The following is an 18,200-nucleotide window of genomic DNA, read 5'->3' as shown; positions in this document are numbered from 1 at the left end:
GCTACTTCACATACTGTGAAGGGGAACTCTACAGAAAACTCTGATTGGTTTGTTTCATCCTGAACATATGTATATAAGAAAAACAATCTAAAATGTGTGGTACTTAGTAGGGACTGTAATACGTACATTGTGTTCTCAACATATGCCAGGAGCTTTGTATAAATCACTTTATTTTGCTGCTTTGCCATGAGTAACTGCACCGATGAAAACAAAGTTCAGGTTAAGTACACACATTCAAGGAGTTGTGTCACGTCAGTCTACTACAGTGAAATAGCTGAGACAAAATTTAGTGTTGGTTTGAGTTAATACAGGTTTATCCTTGACTAATTGTGTTCTTAACAATGAGGAATTTTGAAATGTAGAAAAACATTATCCTAGTGTTTAAGCTGCAGGGGCCAAAAAAGATAGGAAAAAAAATATTATGAAACTTTGCTTTATATTAGCATTACAGAAGTGAACTTATCTCAATACCACTTTACATTGTGATGTCTTAAACAGAGCTAGCTAAATAGTCTTGGGTTTCTCTTGGCTTTTAAAAGATAAAGGCTAATCTGTGGGAGAGAAACTGCTCATCATAGGAACTAATTTAGGTCCATTCTGGATTTACTGCATAGGCAACATTAGTTTTTATTGAGAATTACAGAATGGTTTAGTTTGGAAGGGATCCTAAAGACCATCTAGTTCCAATACCCCTGCATGGGCAGGGACACCTCTCACCAGACCAGGTTCCTCAAAGCCCCATCCAACCTGGCCTTGAACACTTCCAGGGAGGCGGCAGCCACAACTTCCTAGGGCAACCTCTGCCAGTGTCTCACTACCTCCACCCTAAAAAACTTCTTCCTAATGTCTAATCTAAATTTACTCTCTTTCACTTAAAAGCCATTACCCCTTGTCCTGTCACTACATGCCCTTGTGAAAATTCTCCCCTCAGTGTTCTTGTAGTTGCCCTTTATATTTGTTATATTTTTTTAGTTATGTATTTTATGCAAGATGTTCTACTGATGCATTTCTAGGAGTGGTATTGGAGTATTTCAGAAGTGACTGAAATGGGCCACGTGGTTGCAGCTTCAGCATTTGAGATGCCAGCTACAGTGTGGCTGATCTCTGTTCTGCCATCAGGGGGTGAGGAATGTCAGAACATTCTTCTCACCTGTTACGTGTTTTAAAGACTGTCTACTTAGAGTTTCAAGGCCCTGTCTACATTCAGTCTTCCTGGCATTAAGTATATTGGGTCACAGGTAAAAAGCATGCATTTTAGCTCATCCTGTCTGCAGAATCCCTGAAGTTGGTCTGCTTATGCTAACAGAGGAAATTTCCCTGTATGTGTTACAACCAGTCAGTATATGATAGATCTGTCATGGCATGAGCAGAGCAGTAGAGGCTATACAGTGTTCACAGGGCCTAGATACCATTCTGATTACTTCTTGGATGTTAACAAGTTTTAACAGTTGGTGTTCATTGCATTTGACAGATTTGGTGCTTTGTTCTGAATTTGGTAGCTTAGACTTTAAAAATGTTAAAACACCCATTCAAAAAATAAAATCTGTTGACGAAAGTTGGTGTTGATCTCTTGATGATGCTTAGGCTGCATAAACTCTTAGAAATGGCTTACAATTTCTGATCTTATATTTGGGGCTGGCTGTTTTTCTCCTCTTTGTAGGAAGGTATGGTACGATGTGATACAGCAGTGGGGACACCAGACTACATATCCCCTGAAGTATTGAAGTCCCAGGGTGGTGATGGTTATTATGGGCGAGAATGTGACTGGTGGTCAGTTGGAGTCTTCTTGTATGAGATGCTTGTAGGTGAGTAGATGGATAATCAGAATTGATTGTACTACTTAACTAGACTCTGTTACAGTCACTGTGGTTTTTAGCTTATTTAGGCTGTGGTATCATGGTAATAATGGTATTTACAGAATATGTTTTAGAAATATGCTGACACAGTTCTCTAACTTTTGTCCTTGTCAATATAATTTCTTAGGTTGTTGTATATGTAGTTCAAATATTTTAAACCAAATCTACAATACTTTTGAACTACTTTTTAATTTTTGCATTGCTGCTTTTTCAGGTGATACACCTTTTTATGCAGATTCTTTGGTAGGAACGTACAGCAAGATAATGAACCATAAGAACTCCCTGACTTTCCCTGATGACAATGATATTTCTAAAGAGGCAAAAAACCTTATTTGTGCCTTTTTAACTGACAGGTAAGATTTAAACTTTACTCAGAAGGAAAGTAAGCCTTTTTAAAGAGAATTTTTTCTCATGGTGAAAGAACAAATGTGTATATATATATATATACACACACATATATTTTTTATATACATTTATATATATATGTATTATTAGTTTTGTGTGGGTTTCTAAGCTGTTTAACAGAAGTGAGTATATGGGAGACGAGTCACCAGTGGTTGCTGCAACTCTTTATGGCACTACCATGTATAGTGGGGGAAGGGACATGCTGCTATGGATACATCAATCTTAGAAATTTTCTTTGAATATGAAGCATTACTTCATAGTAATTGCTGCTGCTACCTTGGTCTCTGTTGCATAGTGTTGAGAGGCAGGCAAAACGAAGTCCTTAAGGATGAAGCTAAAGCAAAAGGTGCATTTCACTAGTGCCCCTAATGCACTTCCAGCTCTTAGTGGACATTCATGGCCAGGACCAGCCCAAAGGAAGCCTATCTGAAATGTGGTTGTTAGGTCTGTTTCATTTTCTGATTATACTCCTGATGTACCCACACCAGTTATTAATATAAACATCATCTTTGCTTGAGAGCTTGGTGCTACAGAAGAGGAGGGCTGCTGCATTTGCTGGCCTGCAACAACAGCATGAACTAGAAAAAATGGAACATAGCTGCTCCTTGGCAGCTGCCTGGCTAGTCCATGACTGTGGAAACAGCAGCAGCAGGACTTCTGGACCAGAGTTAAAACCTGCCTTCAGACTCCGTTCTTAATGTAGTTGCTGTGCTCCTACAGATATCTTTGTAGGAAAACTTCGAGTTATGACTTTCTTACCTTAGTGTGAGGGTTAATTTTTTGTCTTTTTGTTAGATTATGCTTTCCTTCAGAACAAACTGTGTAATCTTCCATGCTTAACCAAACCATTCTTTAACAGGGAAGTAAGGCTAGGACGAAATGGCGTAGAAGAAATTAAACGTCACCTCTTCTTCAAAAATGATCAGTGGGCTTGGGAAACTCTGAGAGACAGTAAGTATAATGTTGTGCATTATGCATGCTTATGAAATACGTTAAAAAAGGACTTCTGTATTTCTTTCTAAGGTAACTTAGTTTTAGTTACTCTATATCAAGGAAACAGATCCTTCTCTCCATGAATTCTTGATTGTGTCACTGGAGTAGTACAGTGATTGTTAACATACTGTTCTGCTTTTTTTTCTAGCTGTAGCACCAGTTGTGCCTGATTTAAGTAGTGACATAGACACTAGTAATTTTGATGATCTGGAAGAAGACAAAGGAGAGGAAGAAACGTTTCCCATACCCAAAGCATTTGTGGGCAACCAACTTCCTTTTGTTGGATTTACATATTACAGCAACCGTCGGTATGTATGCAGAGAGCAAGGTAGTAGAGTATTCTTATTTGACACTTTCTGACTCTTTCCAAATAGTATTTTAAGACAAACCTTTTCAGATTCTTAATAGTGATTCAAATCCTAGTAAATGGCGTTCTTTTGACAGTTCAGTAATGAGAACCAGTATTGCTAGTCATCAGTACCTTAAATATCACACTGAATTTGTGAATGTCTTGCTTTGTATGAAGAGTATTATACAATAGATCTGCAGACACCAAGCAAGAAAAATACACTGTTACTGCCACTAAGCAGATCTGCCCACAGAGGACTGTTTTTTGTTTTATTGTGAATTACTGTTCCTGAGCTGTATATGAAGATTCCATACTTTACATCAGTGATTTAGTGTGTGATAAATTAAGCCCTGGCTTACTAGAAAAAAAAAATTTTTACTTACCTGTTACCTGCTTCATAATTTTTCTTTTTTGTCTTTTTCTTTTTTCAAAGTATTCATCCACTGTAGAGTGAGATTGTAATGCCCTACAGTTCTCACTGCTTCTTAGAAGATTTTACATTACTTCAGTTTAAGTTATTTTAATTTATGCTTTCAGTAGTTCTCAGTTGTTACTGTAGGCACTATGGTTAACTATACCTACATTCAGAAATCTTTAGCTTTTTCTTACTTTTGAAAGCTGCTGTTAATTGTAGTGGGTGTCAGACTTCAAATGGGTTAAAACTTGTAATAGACATCATATAGAGACTATTAGTATTAATAGCATTTCTAGATAGGAAAATCTTAAAGGAATTAAATCTGGTTTTCATCCTTGGATAGAAAAGCAACCACTTTTCCAAGCCTGTGGTGAAATTCTTTCCACCTCTGTGAAGAGCTGAATTTGTTATTGCTTTCCAGTACTAAGACACTGAAGGACTTGCAAGTTTTGCATACAGTCTGTGTGAGTTCAGCAGTTCAGGAATTTTACTTACTGTTCTGATTTTAGCCCATGATTTAAAAAAGCTTTAATTTTTTTTAAGGTGAAGCAGCATACAAAAGCTTTTTAATAACACAATTTCTTCTCTTCCCCTCTTCCTTCTTGGGGGACAGTATCATGAATTTAGAGAACTAAGTGTATGGTGTTTTGCTGTCATTGGAGAACTCTGTTACTGAATATTGTCATAACTTCATAGGCTTACTGCAACTAAAATACTGTCCCGGAACTGAATTTTGTGCCATAATACGGTCTCAGTATTATTCTGCTGGTGTGATTGTTTTAAAGCCTGAAGCAACAATTCATGCTTGCTGAACCTTTAATCCTAACTTTGATTCCCTTTTTGTATTGAAAATAGTTAAAATGTATGCTGGAGAGTTTAAAGAACCAGATATCTGGGAAAATTATGTGACTGCAGGAAGAGATAGGGCAGGTTCTAATTTCTTCTCTCTTGTGGCCCAAGACAGGACTCAAGAAAATGCTAGGAAGCTCAGTCAGGGGAGGTTTAGGTTAGATATCAGGAAAAGGTTTTTCACCCAGAGGCAAGCTGAGCAGTGGAATGGTCTCCCCAGGGAAGTGGTCCCAGCACTGAGCCTGCCTGAGTGCAAGAAGTGTTTGGCTGATGCTCTCAGGCACATCGTGTGATTCTTGGGATGTTCTACACAGGGGCAGGAGTTGGACTTGGATGATCCGGATGGGTCTCTTCAAACTCGGCAGATTCTATGATTTATGATTCTGTCCTTGAAGGAAGAAGTAGTGCAGTCTTTTTGGTATAGAATACTTTGTACAGCTGTAATATAATTGATTTTAAGTGAGGAAATAGAGTTGTGTACTATTGAACTATGAACACGTTGCTGCCCTGTCTGGCTTGTATGTTCTCTTCTGGATTCTGTTGGAGCTGGTGCTGTGCCTGTTTAAATATTACATTCTCACTTTTCAACAGCTCTGATGTGCACAATATAGGGGCTTCTTGTAATCAAGACATCAAGTCCCTTTCTGTAGGGAACTGCAGTGTTTCCTCTTGGTCATTCAGTTGTCTGAAAACAGTCTGGATATTTAATTTGGCTTTCGTTTTGGAGATGTCTTTGATTTTACCCTCCTCGATCTTTTGGAGGGTTTATTTTGCATATGTGAAATTATCCATGTGAAACAAAAGATGTGGTTTGTCTATCTTCTCTGTTCATGTGTTGGAGAGTTTTTCCTCACATAATCTGATGTAGTTGCAGGTGGTTTGCATCTCTCTAGGTGAGTTATGGGACCAACAATATCATATTAAATAACAAAGGAATTTTAAGATAGTGATTTGTACTTATTTACCTGACTTTTCAGAATCCTGACAAATAGAAATTTGTGATATTTTTAGAAAACATGTAAAATAAGAATAATGGCTGTTTATTTAAACTTTTTGTGTGGAACTCTTAGTAACTGTGTTGGAAGTTACACAATCTCTGCAGAGTCCGCTTCATTGCTGCTACTCACTGCATAAGTGCCTGAGTAAATATTTATGGGATGGAAGCCAATGACAGTGTTGTAACCATGGAAAGCAAAGGGTTTTTTAAATGATTATTAAAAAAAAAAAAAACAAAAGTGGCTGAACTAGTATTTGGCAGAAATCTGTTTTTCCAGAGGTTTTCTACTGCATTTTTGTACTTTACCCTTTACAATAGATGTTTGTGGTATTTTCAGTTAAATGTACCTTAATCTTAAACTATAATGAATACAGAAATGAAAAATCTGAATATGTTACTATTTGGTTTTACACATTTTTGGGCAAAAATCTGCAGATTCCGGTTTAGGATGATTATGTTCTGTTTTTTTTTCATAACCTTGCATTCAAACAGCCTCTAAAATAAAAATTTTTAAATGTTGTTACAGGTATTTAGCTGTCTCTGCAGAAAATTCCAATGATAACAGAACGGGCTCTGGTGTCGATAAAAGTGTGGTATGTCTCACTGATTCTTCAACTTCTTTGGTTCCTAGCAAAGAATCTGTTGCATATATGGGAAAAAAATGAGTTATAGAAGTCTCCAATTATTTCAGTGCTTGGGATATGGAAAATAATGTATGAATTTTAACTGTTTAGTGTGGCCTGCCTATTAAAGTTATTGGAAAAGCAGAATTTCATTTTCTCATAAAATATTGGTGTTTCCTGGACTGGGATAAAATAGCTGAAACTGTGTACTCTTTTTGTGGAACTGCATCACAGTTTTTATCTTCAGAAATATCCAAGTGTTTGTGCAGTATTTTTAGGGTGCCTTACTGGTGTCAGGTATACGCTGGCTTGGTGGCAGTCATGGAGTCTGAGTCTGTGCATGATTTCCAGCAACCTGCCAGGTTAACAGTGGAGCTGGAATTCTTGTGAACCAAGTGGGAGGTGGCAGAAAATGTACCAAGCTTGGGTATTCTGCTCCTTCCCAAAGGTGTCCCATAAGGTATTGGGAATTGGGGCACTGAGGATCTGCACTTATAGAACAGTTTACCTAGCAAGAAATGCTCAGGAATTCTTTCAGGTACTGCTTCCCAACCTTTTTGGCAGTCAGGTTTCCACAAAGTTACACTGAGGTGTTAAAAACAAGGCTTGCTTGCATTCTTTGTAAGTTCTGGTGTAAATCAAGCTATTTGCTTAGAATGGTCTTATATTTTACAAATTGCATTCTTTGCAGAAGAAACACTGTAAAAAAATTTGATAATTAACTCTAAGAGAAATATTCTTGGCTTTGATTGTGACTTTTCTAGTATTTTGTTCTGTTATGCTTTCCATTTAAGCAGAAGAGAAGCAGATAGTGATGCATGTTCCCTTTTCTCTTAAGCTTGCAATATAAAGTTTTTAATGATATTTCATCATTAATGATGCAAATTTCTAAAAGGTAGGGAAACTGATTATGTACTTCATTGGGCTAACTGAACTTGCATTTAGGTGTCTTGATTTCTTTTTGTTCATGTGTTCCATAAATTTTGTTTTCCTCCTAAGCACTTGGCTATTGTTATGATAAAATTAAAATCTAAGCTGAAGTTTCAAGTATTTTCAAATATTTAAAGCTCTGTGCTGGCATTTGATTGGCATTCAGGAGAGTTTCTGAATGGACCTGGCCTTATTAGTGGGATATAGGCACCTGCATGTAGTTTGAGATCCCTCAAGAGTCCTGTTCATATTGTCAGGTATATTTGAATGTCTTGTGATTTTAACAGTTTGGGAGGTGAAGTGTTGGAAGGGTGTGAGTGATAGAGGCTTAAATAAATGTTAAATCTTTACTGCCAGGTATTTTTACCCCACAGTTCTTTCTCAGATGTTTTTTTTTTCATTACATGCTGCAATGAAAACGGTAATGTTGACACATGGTTAGCAAATTAATTAGTTCTGGAAATAAAACATGAGGTGCTGGCTGGTCTGTCTGCATTTTGGTGTGGATGATACTGAATGTCTTCTGGGAAGGACTGAGTGCCAGAAATTTCCAAGAAATTAATTTCATTTTGCAGTTTGTAAAACATGACTGAATTAGGCCATGAAGTTGGAGAAAAATGGAATTTGATGTTCTTTAACTGAATTTTAAACCTTTGGGAAGATTTGATTATTTTCATTGGTTTAGTGCTACCAGAACTACCTGTAAGCAGTTGAGATATTAGGAGGAGATTATGAGATACTTTTGCACTGGGTCTTTGGGTTTCTTCATGGTTCATGGTGCAGAACCAGACACACGCTGCCATGCTGATTTAAAACAAACAAACAAAAAAAGTATGACCATTCCAGAGGGATTTTTCTTGGCTGTAGGCAGGCATTTCCATATTCCTTTCCTCCCCCTCCTCCTACCCAAAATGGAAACTGAGAACAAACTAAAACATAAAGGAATAGTTTTATACTGAGTTAATTGTAAGTCAGTATTTTCCTAAGGTATTATTTAGTCTATTGATATCAGATTGTGCAAAACTTCTCTGGAAGCCTGCTTCTCATACTAATATAATTAGACTGCTCAGCAAGCTTAGATAGGCCCCTTGGGGTACAGCACTGTAAAATATCCAGAAAAAGAAAGAAGTAAGAGGAGGCAATAGAAGTCCAAACTGGTAGGAGTCAGTACAGAAATGCGTCAGTTGCCAGATGTCTTTTTGGACCTGTTCCTCATCTAACCCATTTAGTTGCTTTATGCAGCCTGTCTGGAAGGCCTATAAAATCATGAGTAACCAAGAAATGGAAGAGCAATTATGTTGAAACCTCCTTATTGTTTTGCATTGGCTGTGATCCCTTTTTACTAAAGTGAGAGCTCTCCTTTAAATAATCTTATTTCTTGGTTTCTCAGTGGTTCATAGCAAGGAGATAAATGTGTTGCATACTGGTCCTCCTTCCTTTTTCCTCGAAGTTTAGATTTAGAGGCCATCTACGTGGGTTTTGACTCATTGTCTCATCCACATGATGTTATGTTATCTGTCACACCAACAGTTGTTTTTTCAGAGCTGATCTGTAGCTGCTAGAAGTCTGTTTCTTCCAGTATTCCTTGCTCTCACACGGCTTTGTAGGTAGTGGTAAATATATAAAATAGAGTGATGCATATATAAAATATGTAGTTTATGCATAGACCCCAGTTGCCATGTCTGTGATCTTCCTCTAAGAACTTCAGAGCAGCTTTAGATTGTGGATGAAAGAAAGGTGAGGAAATGAGGTTCTCTCTAGAAGTGGAGATCCCCTAAGTGCTCCATGCTTTGTTTTTCTAGGAAGGAGAAAAAACTGAAAGTAGGAAGGAAAATTGCTTGCCTGGAAGTAGGCAAAAATAATCTCTCCTATAACTTTCTCATTTAATATGGATAAAGCATGCTTTAATATGTCTGCAAACTTAAATCTTAGTTTAGAACTGTGCACATGGCAGCCCTTGCTGAGAATGCCTGCTGCTGACATCAAGAAGGAATGGAGACAAGTGTAATTTGTCTCATTCTCATGATAACGGTGAGCAGTTCTGGTTTCTCTAAGCATACTTTCTGAGAAAAACAACAACAAAAAAAGAAAGAGGCAGGTGTAGGAGGAACTTTTTTTTAGGTCCTTTTTCTGGAATGGTTGTGCAAAAGGGTACAGGTAATTGTCAGAGTATTTGACATTATAAAATGGACCAAGAAAGCAAAAGGTGAGAACCACTTGAATATGTTACTTTGAAGAGAGTCTAGGTTAGGACAGTGATGCTTCTCCATACAGTTCCAGTTGAGGGAAGTGTAGGAAAGCTAATTAAGGTTGAAATCCTGACATCATCAGTGAAAATGTTTCAAAAAGTGAATTAGCATGGGCTTGACTTAAAACGCTTCCCTAAAGTTGACACCATCTTGTTAACTGAGGATTTGGCTGATATTGGAGTGAGATTAGTGTGCCCAGAGATGCAGTAGAAGGTAGATAATATTTTGAGACTACATGAGAAGAATTAATTTCTGAATTTATCTTGCTGGCAAACAGTACATGTTATATTGTAGTGTATTGTTTGTCCACCCTAGTTTGGTGACAGCAGTAAAAGTTACCTCTGACTAAAGAGGTGTTACCAGCATTTCACCCCCATTGCTAATAACTGACAGGCCTGGTTCTGGTACCTGGACTTGAGAGCTTGAAGATGCGTTGCAAAATATATGTGGTGGTTCATGCTAGAAAAATAAATTTTGAGACTAATTAAAATGCTTTTTTATATCCTGGCAGTAATATCTTCAGTCTTATTTTTAGACATTTTGAGGGGGGGATCACATTTTAATAAGGTAGAAGTCTAGTGTATAGAGAGAAGTGAACTGTGATACAACATAAGAAGCAATAAATATTGTGAAATACTTTTTTGATATTTTAAAATTTAATGCATGTTATTTCATGTGCAAATGTATATTTAAAGCTGGAAAATATGCAGAAGATGATCTATGAGTTGGAAGAACAACTACATAATGAAATGCAGTTGAAAGACGAAATGGAGCAAAAGTGCAGGTGAGACTTTCAACTTTAATTGTTTACATAATTTAAATACTCCTAACACTTCAGTTCTGTATTACTGCTTTAGGGAATACAAAACTAACAGTAAGAATGGTATTGTAGTTCTCCAAGAGAGTTCCAGGCACAGGTTTAAGTCATTCTAAAAAAATATTTGAAGTTTTCTTGAACATATGAAGAAAATGTTTTGTTTCCATTTGCACCTGTGTGTAACACATTCTTTCTGAATAGTTCAATATTTCAGTTTACCTGCTATTCTGAATTCATGTGTGGTTTTTTTGGACAGTAGTAACAATGATCCTGCTGATTTTATATGCAGTATTTTACGTTAAAAAAATAGAATAGATTGGATTATTAACTTGGTCTGTTTCCTAAATATGTGGTACTTGTTGGAAAATCACATTTCTTTTTCCCCCCCATGATTGATTGATAGATAAGAACAACTATTTGCTTTCTAAATTCTTGCTTCTACCATGCTGAAGAAGTAGCTCCATGAGAATTTGCTGCTACATCTACACGTCTTGCAGCTACACTTACAACCAAACAGTTTGGAATCTTCTTTTCTGATAATAAATTTTTTAAATACAGATTCATGTAAGCTGAATTCCCCTTCAGCTAGCTGCTTTTTTTGAAGTCTTTTCTTGAAGGCCTAACTAAAGCCAGGAGGCAGCAGTAGGTACAGGATATAGGAGGAATTCAGGCTGGTGAATTAGTACCATGGTATGTAGCTGTAAGCACCATGTAAATGGGCAATGGGAGCCAAAGTGGTCCAGTGAGAATTTAGAATGTGTTACACTGTCATTTACTTAAACATAACTCACTGTTCATGAGTGCTGATTGCTTTCCACCAGCAGCATGTTCTTTGCTCAGAAGATGTTCAGTGAATTTCTTCCTGCAGTACTATTGAAGCTGTCAGGGCACAGCGGTGTCTTCTGATGCATCATTCCTTGGCTGCTGAGTTAGTAGATAGGGTGTGTTGCTGTAACTGCTCCTCACTGTGCCTGCCAAGGAACCTTGTCTGGATCCCCCTTTTTTTTTTTTAATCATCTCTGAAGAATAGCTAGCTACAAAAGTGCAATGGATATGCCAATGTTATTGCCAGTTAACTGAGGTTTTCCTGCACTTAGCCTCCCTCTCTCTTAGTGCTATGTTCTAATACATGGCATCAACAGAGGGACTCTTAAGTGAAGTTACTCAAATATTTTTGTCTGTAGCAGGGAGCTGTGTACTGTTGAATTAATGAACCATTTCAGATATTTGCAAAGTTCACAACTAGAGGAAGTTTTAGCAATTCTCCAGAGTATTGTAATTTTAATGACAGCCTGTTGTCTACATAAACTATGTTTTGTTTGAGCCACAGCAAAGCAGAGTTGATAAATACATAATGTAAGTTTTGTAATGATGGTTTTCTTCCATTTCAAATGTATATTACAAAATAGCATTAGCCAAAATATAAATGTTCCCTTTAATAATAGTCCCAAATTATTTCACTAGAAAAGCAATTTGTATAATATATCCACAAATATTATTTAAATTATTTTACTTTATTTTTAGATCTTCAAATATAAAGCTAGACAAGATAATGAAAGAACTGGATGAAGAGGTAATTTTTTTCCTCACTGAAGCCACATCAGTTGGGTGAAGAATGTAGATAGTTCTTCCATGATTTAGGCTATTTCTTCTATGTCTGCATTTGAGACCAAACAATCACATTTCAGTACATAGTGTTGGGAGGTATATTTTATTTGTGCACATTTTCAAAAAACTTGATTTCTGCGAGTCCTGTTTCAATTCTGTTTCCTCTGCTCAATGTTTTGCTTAGTTTTGTTCATTGCAATTTCTCCATAGTGTACCAAAATGTCTAAAAATTAATACTTAGATGATTTTCTGTTGAGTCCTTATATTGTCTCTTAGCAGTAATTTTAGTATTTTACGTATGTTAAAGTAACTTTTCTAGTAATTTCGTTAATTTGTTAAATAAAGTTAAAAAAAGCCATCTTTTTGAAAGAAAACTTTTTCAAGGAAGTCAGAAACTCGTTGAAAGGAAATTATTAGTCGCATTATTAGTTGCAGAGCTGCTGGTTGAGGGATCATTCCACAGAATTTAACCTGGAATCACCAGTGCTTTTAATTTTAGGGAAATCAAAGAAAGAACTTGGAATCAACTGTGTCTCAGATTGAGAAGGAAAAGATGGTTTTGCAGCATAAGATAAATGACTACCAAAGAAAAATTGAACAAGAGAATGAAAAAAGACGTAATGTGGAAAATGAAGGTATGCTGAGTTGTCTGAACATTGGTGCTGCTGAGAGGTGTCTGATGTGTTTTGGAAAATAATTTGCTACCATGGCATCTTAAGTGCTGTGCAGTTTCGAAGTACATTTAAGTAATAAATTAATGAACATGAATTTTGATGGGGTTTTTTTGTTTTAACAAGAATATAATTTTTTTGTCTTCCCAAATTCTGTTCTCTGTATTGTGCATTGTCATTCTGCAAGCACAGATTTTGATGTACAAATGTATATACGAAGCAAAAAGTCTAACAGAAGACCTTTTATATGCCAAGACTTTGAGTGTGTATGTGTGACAGAAAAAAAAAACAAAAGCACACAAAACCACCAAAGGATTTTTTTTTAATCTGATGTATTAATGGTGTAATTTCTCTTTAGTGTCCACACTAAAAGATCAGATGGAAGACTTGAAAAAAATCAGTCAGCATTCTCAAATTACCCATGAGAAGATAACACAGTTACAAAAACAAGTATGTTGCTTCTGTTTGTTGCCTTCATTCCTTCTTTCTTAAGAGAAGCAGTACTGAGAATGCAAATGTAACAGAACTGGTACAATTTTTATATTTGAGAATCTTGTCTGGTTTATTTTAACAGCTAGAAGAAGCAAATGACTTGCTACGGACGGAATCAGATACAGCAGCAAGACTGAGAAAGGGTAACACAGAAATGAGCAAGTCATTAAGTCAGGTAGAGTCACTGAATAGAGAACTGCAGGAAAGATGCAGAGTTCTAGAAAGCACAAAACTGCAGGTGGAGAAAGATTATTACCAACTGCAAGCAGCTTTGGAGTCGGAACGAAGGGACAGAAGTCATGGATCAGAAATGATTGGAGAACTACAGGGTAATTCTTCTGTGTTCATACTTTACCAAAAACATTGTGATATTTTATTTATTGAAGTACAGTTACATAAAGGGAGGTAAAACAAGCTGCAAACTGAGTGTGGCTTAATAGAACAGTTTATGAAGATTGGAACTTATTTCTTGGTCATGTGTAAATCGTTCTTGGGAGGGAGAATTTCAAAATCAAAGTGTAGGAAAACACTGATTCTAAGTCTGTGGGGTTGCCTGGACTAGAAGTCTGAGTCCAGTGGTTCAAAAATTTGATAAGCTGGTACTGTGCTTGAGAAGACATAACGTTGTCTTACTGCCTCCGTGCAGTAGTCAAGTTGTTGTGCCCTGTGCTTGCTCTTCTTTCATTTTGGAGAGAGCTATTTTGTTGTTAAATTGCATTTGTTTTCTTTACAAAGCATGGTGCTTCGTAAGCTAGATGAAGAACATAAGAAGGGGTTCAGATGTGGGACCCCTTTTTTCAGGATGCTTGGACCTTTTCAGCATTTCTAATCCTGATTCTTCATAATAGAAACTATTCAGACACACTAGTTCATGACTCTGCTTATGCTAATGCCTCCTGTGATAACTGTGTGTTACTGGAGACAACATCAGAAAAGGTGCTTGCTGCATACCACAGCAGAACTTGTATTAATGGAAGAAAATTTGCATATTAGATATTGAGGGATGTTTCCAAGTTTGGCATGTGATGGTTTTTTTGTGAATTGTTACTGATGGCATGCATAAGCAGTGGTTGAAAAGATCAGTTTGCTTTACAATGTGCAGCCTTTGCATGTCATCAGAATTTTAAGCTGTACAGATTTCAGGCCCAGAAATCAATAAGGCTTTTCAACCTATTGAGTAAGTCAAGTAATTAATATTGAATGATATTTCATTTCTTATGGCAGTTCGGATTACAACTTTGCAAGAAGAAGTAAAAAACATTAAAAACAATCTTGAAAGAGTGGAAGCAGAAAGGAAGCAAGCACAAGATATGCTTAATCATTCAGAAAAGGTATGGTAAAATACTGTTGAGGCTACTGTTTTTGGTGAGCTTTTGGCTGTGCTTTCAAATAGTATTGATGTTACGAAGTCCTGTGATCTTGCTCTTCATCAGTCTCATATTAAAATGGCTAAATAGTGCTAATTTATTGTCTCATCAGGATAGTAATAGTCACAAGTCCTCAGGTAATTTTCAAGTATAGTTTTGGGTGTAAAATTTGTATTTTGTCTTTCACTGATTGAAGGATCCAGCTCTTCTGTCAGTGGCAAGTAATTTTTGTTCTCCTTGATGAAACTATCACTGCCTTCTTGAATTGAACTTTTTAAAAACCTGAGATTTAAGTTTGTTTTCACTGGATTTTAATTGGGCTGCATCGTGGTTAGACCTTTTTGATGAACTTTGGAACTGAGTCATTTCTATTTTTCCTTTCCTTCCTGAAGAATGGTAACAGCATCTGATCCCTGGCCCAAGAGGGAGAAACAAGTAAAGAAGAGTAAAAGGAAATCCTACACCCTTTCTCCAGATATGGAGAAAGTTTTATAATGTAGTTAACTCTGATGTTTTGAAGTCAGGTAAAGATTTGCTGGGCTGTGTAGTCTATCCAAGTAAACTAAAGAGATATGACTACTATATATGAGGGAAAGTGCAAGAAGTGCAAGTGTCCTCGTTTGGTCTCACAGGAAGCAGCAATCCAAAGGCAAGACTGTATCTCTCAAAGCTTATCTCCAGGGCTTTTTTCAAGAGTTGCAGTTAAAGGCTGGCAGTCCCAATAGTGAAGTAGCAGAATTGCATCCAGATAACAGTAATTCAGATTCCTCTGTGCTATAGTGTTGTCAGTGGATTGTTTCCAGCTTAGGTGAGAAGTTTCCATTATCTTTATTTCTCCAGAGCACGGAGTTCAGCTTTTATGTTACCATTCTTTATTAAGCCTAGAAAATAGCATTGATAATTTCTTCATGACAGAAAAGAAACACTAAAAAGGGAAGAAAGGAGGTGTGATTCACTCAGCTATTGTAGAAATATTATAGAAATCCATAACTTTTTTTTCTTATCTTTAGGAAAAGAATAATTTAGAGATAGATTTGAACTACAAGCTCAAGTCATTACAAGACCGGTTAGAACAGGAAGTAAATGAACACAAAGTGACTAAAGCTCGGTTAACTGACAAGCATCAGTCAATAGAGGAGGCAAGATCAGTTGCAATGTGTGGTAAGTGTTTCTTTCAAGTTACAGGTAAATACATAATAAAAGGTATTTTGATTATGACATATGACATTATGACATTATACACATTGTCTTATACTGTAGTACTGTTATGTGTTTAATCCCTTGTATTAAGAAAATGCATATCAAAATCTTAAAACACACTTAATGAAAAATACACCTTTAAAATTATTTTCTCTAACATGGTACTTGTGCCATAAAAATTGTGTTGTTTCTTAATGTTTTGAGTATCTTAGTGTGTTTGCAGTTCAAAGCCTTCCTCAGCTTCTAAAAATATTGAACTCTGAAATTCTGACTAAATGATAAATGGAATTGAAAGAATGTATTATCAAGACATAAGTCAGATAATTCATTCCTTTGTCACTGGATTAAAATATTGGTGTTGTATTAGGCTTGTGTGAAATAATGAAGTTTCTACTATAGACATGTATCCATGGATCAGACATTTTGTAATGAAATATGTTTTCTTGCTGAAGGTTATTGGTATCTGCATGTGTAGTTTGTAACTTTTCAGAAAGTCAACATATATGGTAGCATTTCTTTCCTTTCCCCCTACTGTCCATTCATGGAAAATAAACTTTGTCTTTATTTCATAATTATTACTTCAAAAATCTACATTTTTAAGTATAACTATTCATATTAGCTATTTATGTTGTGGGGTTGTCATGATAATACTCCAATGCTTTGAATACAAATTTGAATTATATTTCTCTTCCAGTGTTTCTTGTAATCATGCCAGAAAGTTTTTACTTAATAATCAGTCCATGTAACAGCAGAAGATCTGAAATAGCTGAACAAGAGGGCCTGAAAAATATTAGGATATTTAAGACTGTGTTTACAAAAGCATTCTTGCAGATGCTACATTACATATGCCTTTTTGTTGTTTTTCTTTCCCTGATCTTGTCTAGAAATGGAAAAAAAAGTAAAGGAAGAAAGGGCAGCCAGAGAAAAGGCTGAAAATCGAATAGTTCAAGCTGAAAAACAGTGTTCCATGCTGGACTTTGACCTAAAGCAATCTCAGCAGAAACTAGAACACCTCCTTCAGCAAAAGGAACGACTGGAAGATGAAGTATGTATAACGTTCATCACTAACAATTTTCTCTGTGAACAAGAAATATTATAGTTGCATTGAGAAATACAAAATTAAATTCACTTACTCCGAGTTTCTTATACAATACACCTCTCAGTGGAACTGAAAACAGTTGGCCTAAATGGTGTTTGGCAATTTCCACTTTTTTCTTTGCTTTTGGATGCCCTACCTATTTGAACACTTCATTTAACATAATGCAATTTTTTGCATTTCCTCTTCTTTTTTAAAGAAAAAATTTGCCTGTGGATTTGACTGTGTAATCTGATTAGCTTGCAGTTCTGAGTTTGCATTCTTCAGAAAAGCATCTGTTCAAAGAAATTAAATATATAAGTGGGAAAACTAGGTATTAAGAATAATAGGTTTATCCATAATTTTTTTTACAGGATGCTAGGAGTGAAGGTTATAGCATCTTTGTTGGGGAGCATGACCTGTGTGAATTAGTTTTCATATAGCTGATAAGCAGAATTTTTTTCTGGAATGGAAACTTTTTGAGATCTCAAATCCAACTTCTTGCAGGACCTTTCAGCAGAAAATTTAGGTGTTTTCCATGCTTGCCTTTATGATAGGTTAAAACACATTTGGGACTTCGAAATAAACTCTCAGTATGGGTAAGCTTTATCATCATGCAATGTCATATCAGTACTTTCTGTAAGGGCAGCAGCTTTCTGTCAGATTATTCCACTGAAGTGTTTGAAGATAGAGGAATATTTTTACACATTGCACAGTGCATCTAGGCAATGGCATTTGACTTAAAATAATCCATATATGGAACACTTTAAACTACATGCAGTTGGTTATTCAGCAATTGATCCGAAAGTGAAATATTTCTCATTTAGGTAAAGAATCTAACACTTCAGCTAGAACAAGAGGCAAATAAACGAATAATGGCACAGAATGAATTAAAGGCACAAGCTTTTGAAGCAGATAACTTGAAAGGTTCTGAGAAGCAGCTGAAACAGGAAATCAATACGTTGTTGGAAGCAAAGAGATTACTGGAATTTGAGTTGGCTCAGCTTGCCAAGTAAGTAAAAATCTGAAGTGAAATGGAAAATGTTGCTTAATTATAAATGTAGTGTTTTGCCTGTTCCTGTTATTGAAAAAAGTTTGCTGGTAGATAGGCACTTTTTCCTAAACTAAAAGAATATTTTTAGCTGCATGTTATGATTTCTGTTTGTACCCTTCAGTGCAGGAATATTTTTGTTATGAGCTATGATGCAGAATAATTCTTGGCTCATGATTCAATGTCAAGACACATTTTATTTGAGTGACTTCTTTATGGATGGACTGTGATACTGTTTATTACATCATATGGG

The 18,200-nt window shown here is 36.1% G+C and overlaps 1 protein-coding gene across 1 annotated transcript in view; it reads left to right on the top strand.

The window, feature by feature from the left end:
- The window catches only part of ROCK1 (Rho associated coiled-coil containing protein kinase 1), an 83,522-nt gene that overhangs the window by 36,370 nt on the left and 28,952 nt on the right, over nucleotides 1–18,200 (top strand). The window contains 14 exon segments of the mRNA XM_008497595.2: nucleotides 1,661–1,805; nucleotides 2,071–2,209; nucleotides 3,121–3,212; nucleotides 3,403–3,562; nucleotides 6,391–6,457; nucleotides 10,362–10,450; nucleotides 12,008–12,056; nucleotides 12,591–12,726; nucleotides 13,121–13,212; nucleotides 13,337–13,583; nucleotides 14,479–14,585; nucleotides 15,632–15,782; nucleotides 16,706–16,866; nucleotides 17,724–17,908. Of these exon segments, the coding sequence (XP_008495817.2) occupies nucleotides 1,661–1,805; nucleotides 2,071–2,209; nucleotides 3,121–3,212; nucleotides 3,403–3,562; nucleotides 6,391–6,457; nucleotides 10,362–10,450; nucleotides 12,008–12,056; nucleotides 12,591–12,726; nucleotides 13,121–13,212; nucleotides 13,337–13,583; nucleotides 14,479–14,585; nucleotides 15,632–15,782; nucleotides 16,706–16,866; nucleotides 17,724–17,908 (1,820 nt within the window).

This window comes from Calypte anna, chromosome 2, assembly GCF_003957555.1.
Source record: "Calypte anna isolate BGI_N300 chromosome 2, bCalAnn1_v1.p, whole genome shotgun sequence".
NCBI lineage: Eukaryota > Metazoa > Chordata > Aves > Apodiformes > Trochilidae > Calypte > Calypte anna.
The sequence above is the reverse complement of the archived record's forward strand: the minus strand, read 5'-3'. Positions and strand labels throughout refer to the sequence as shown.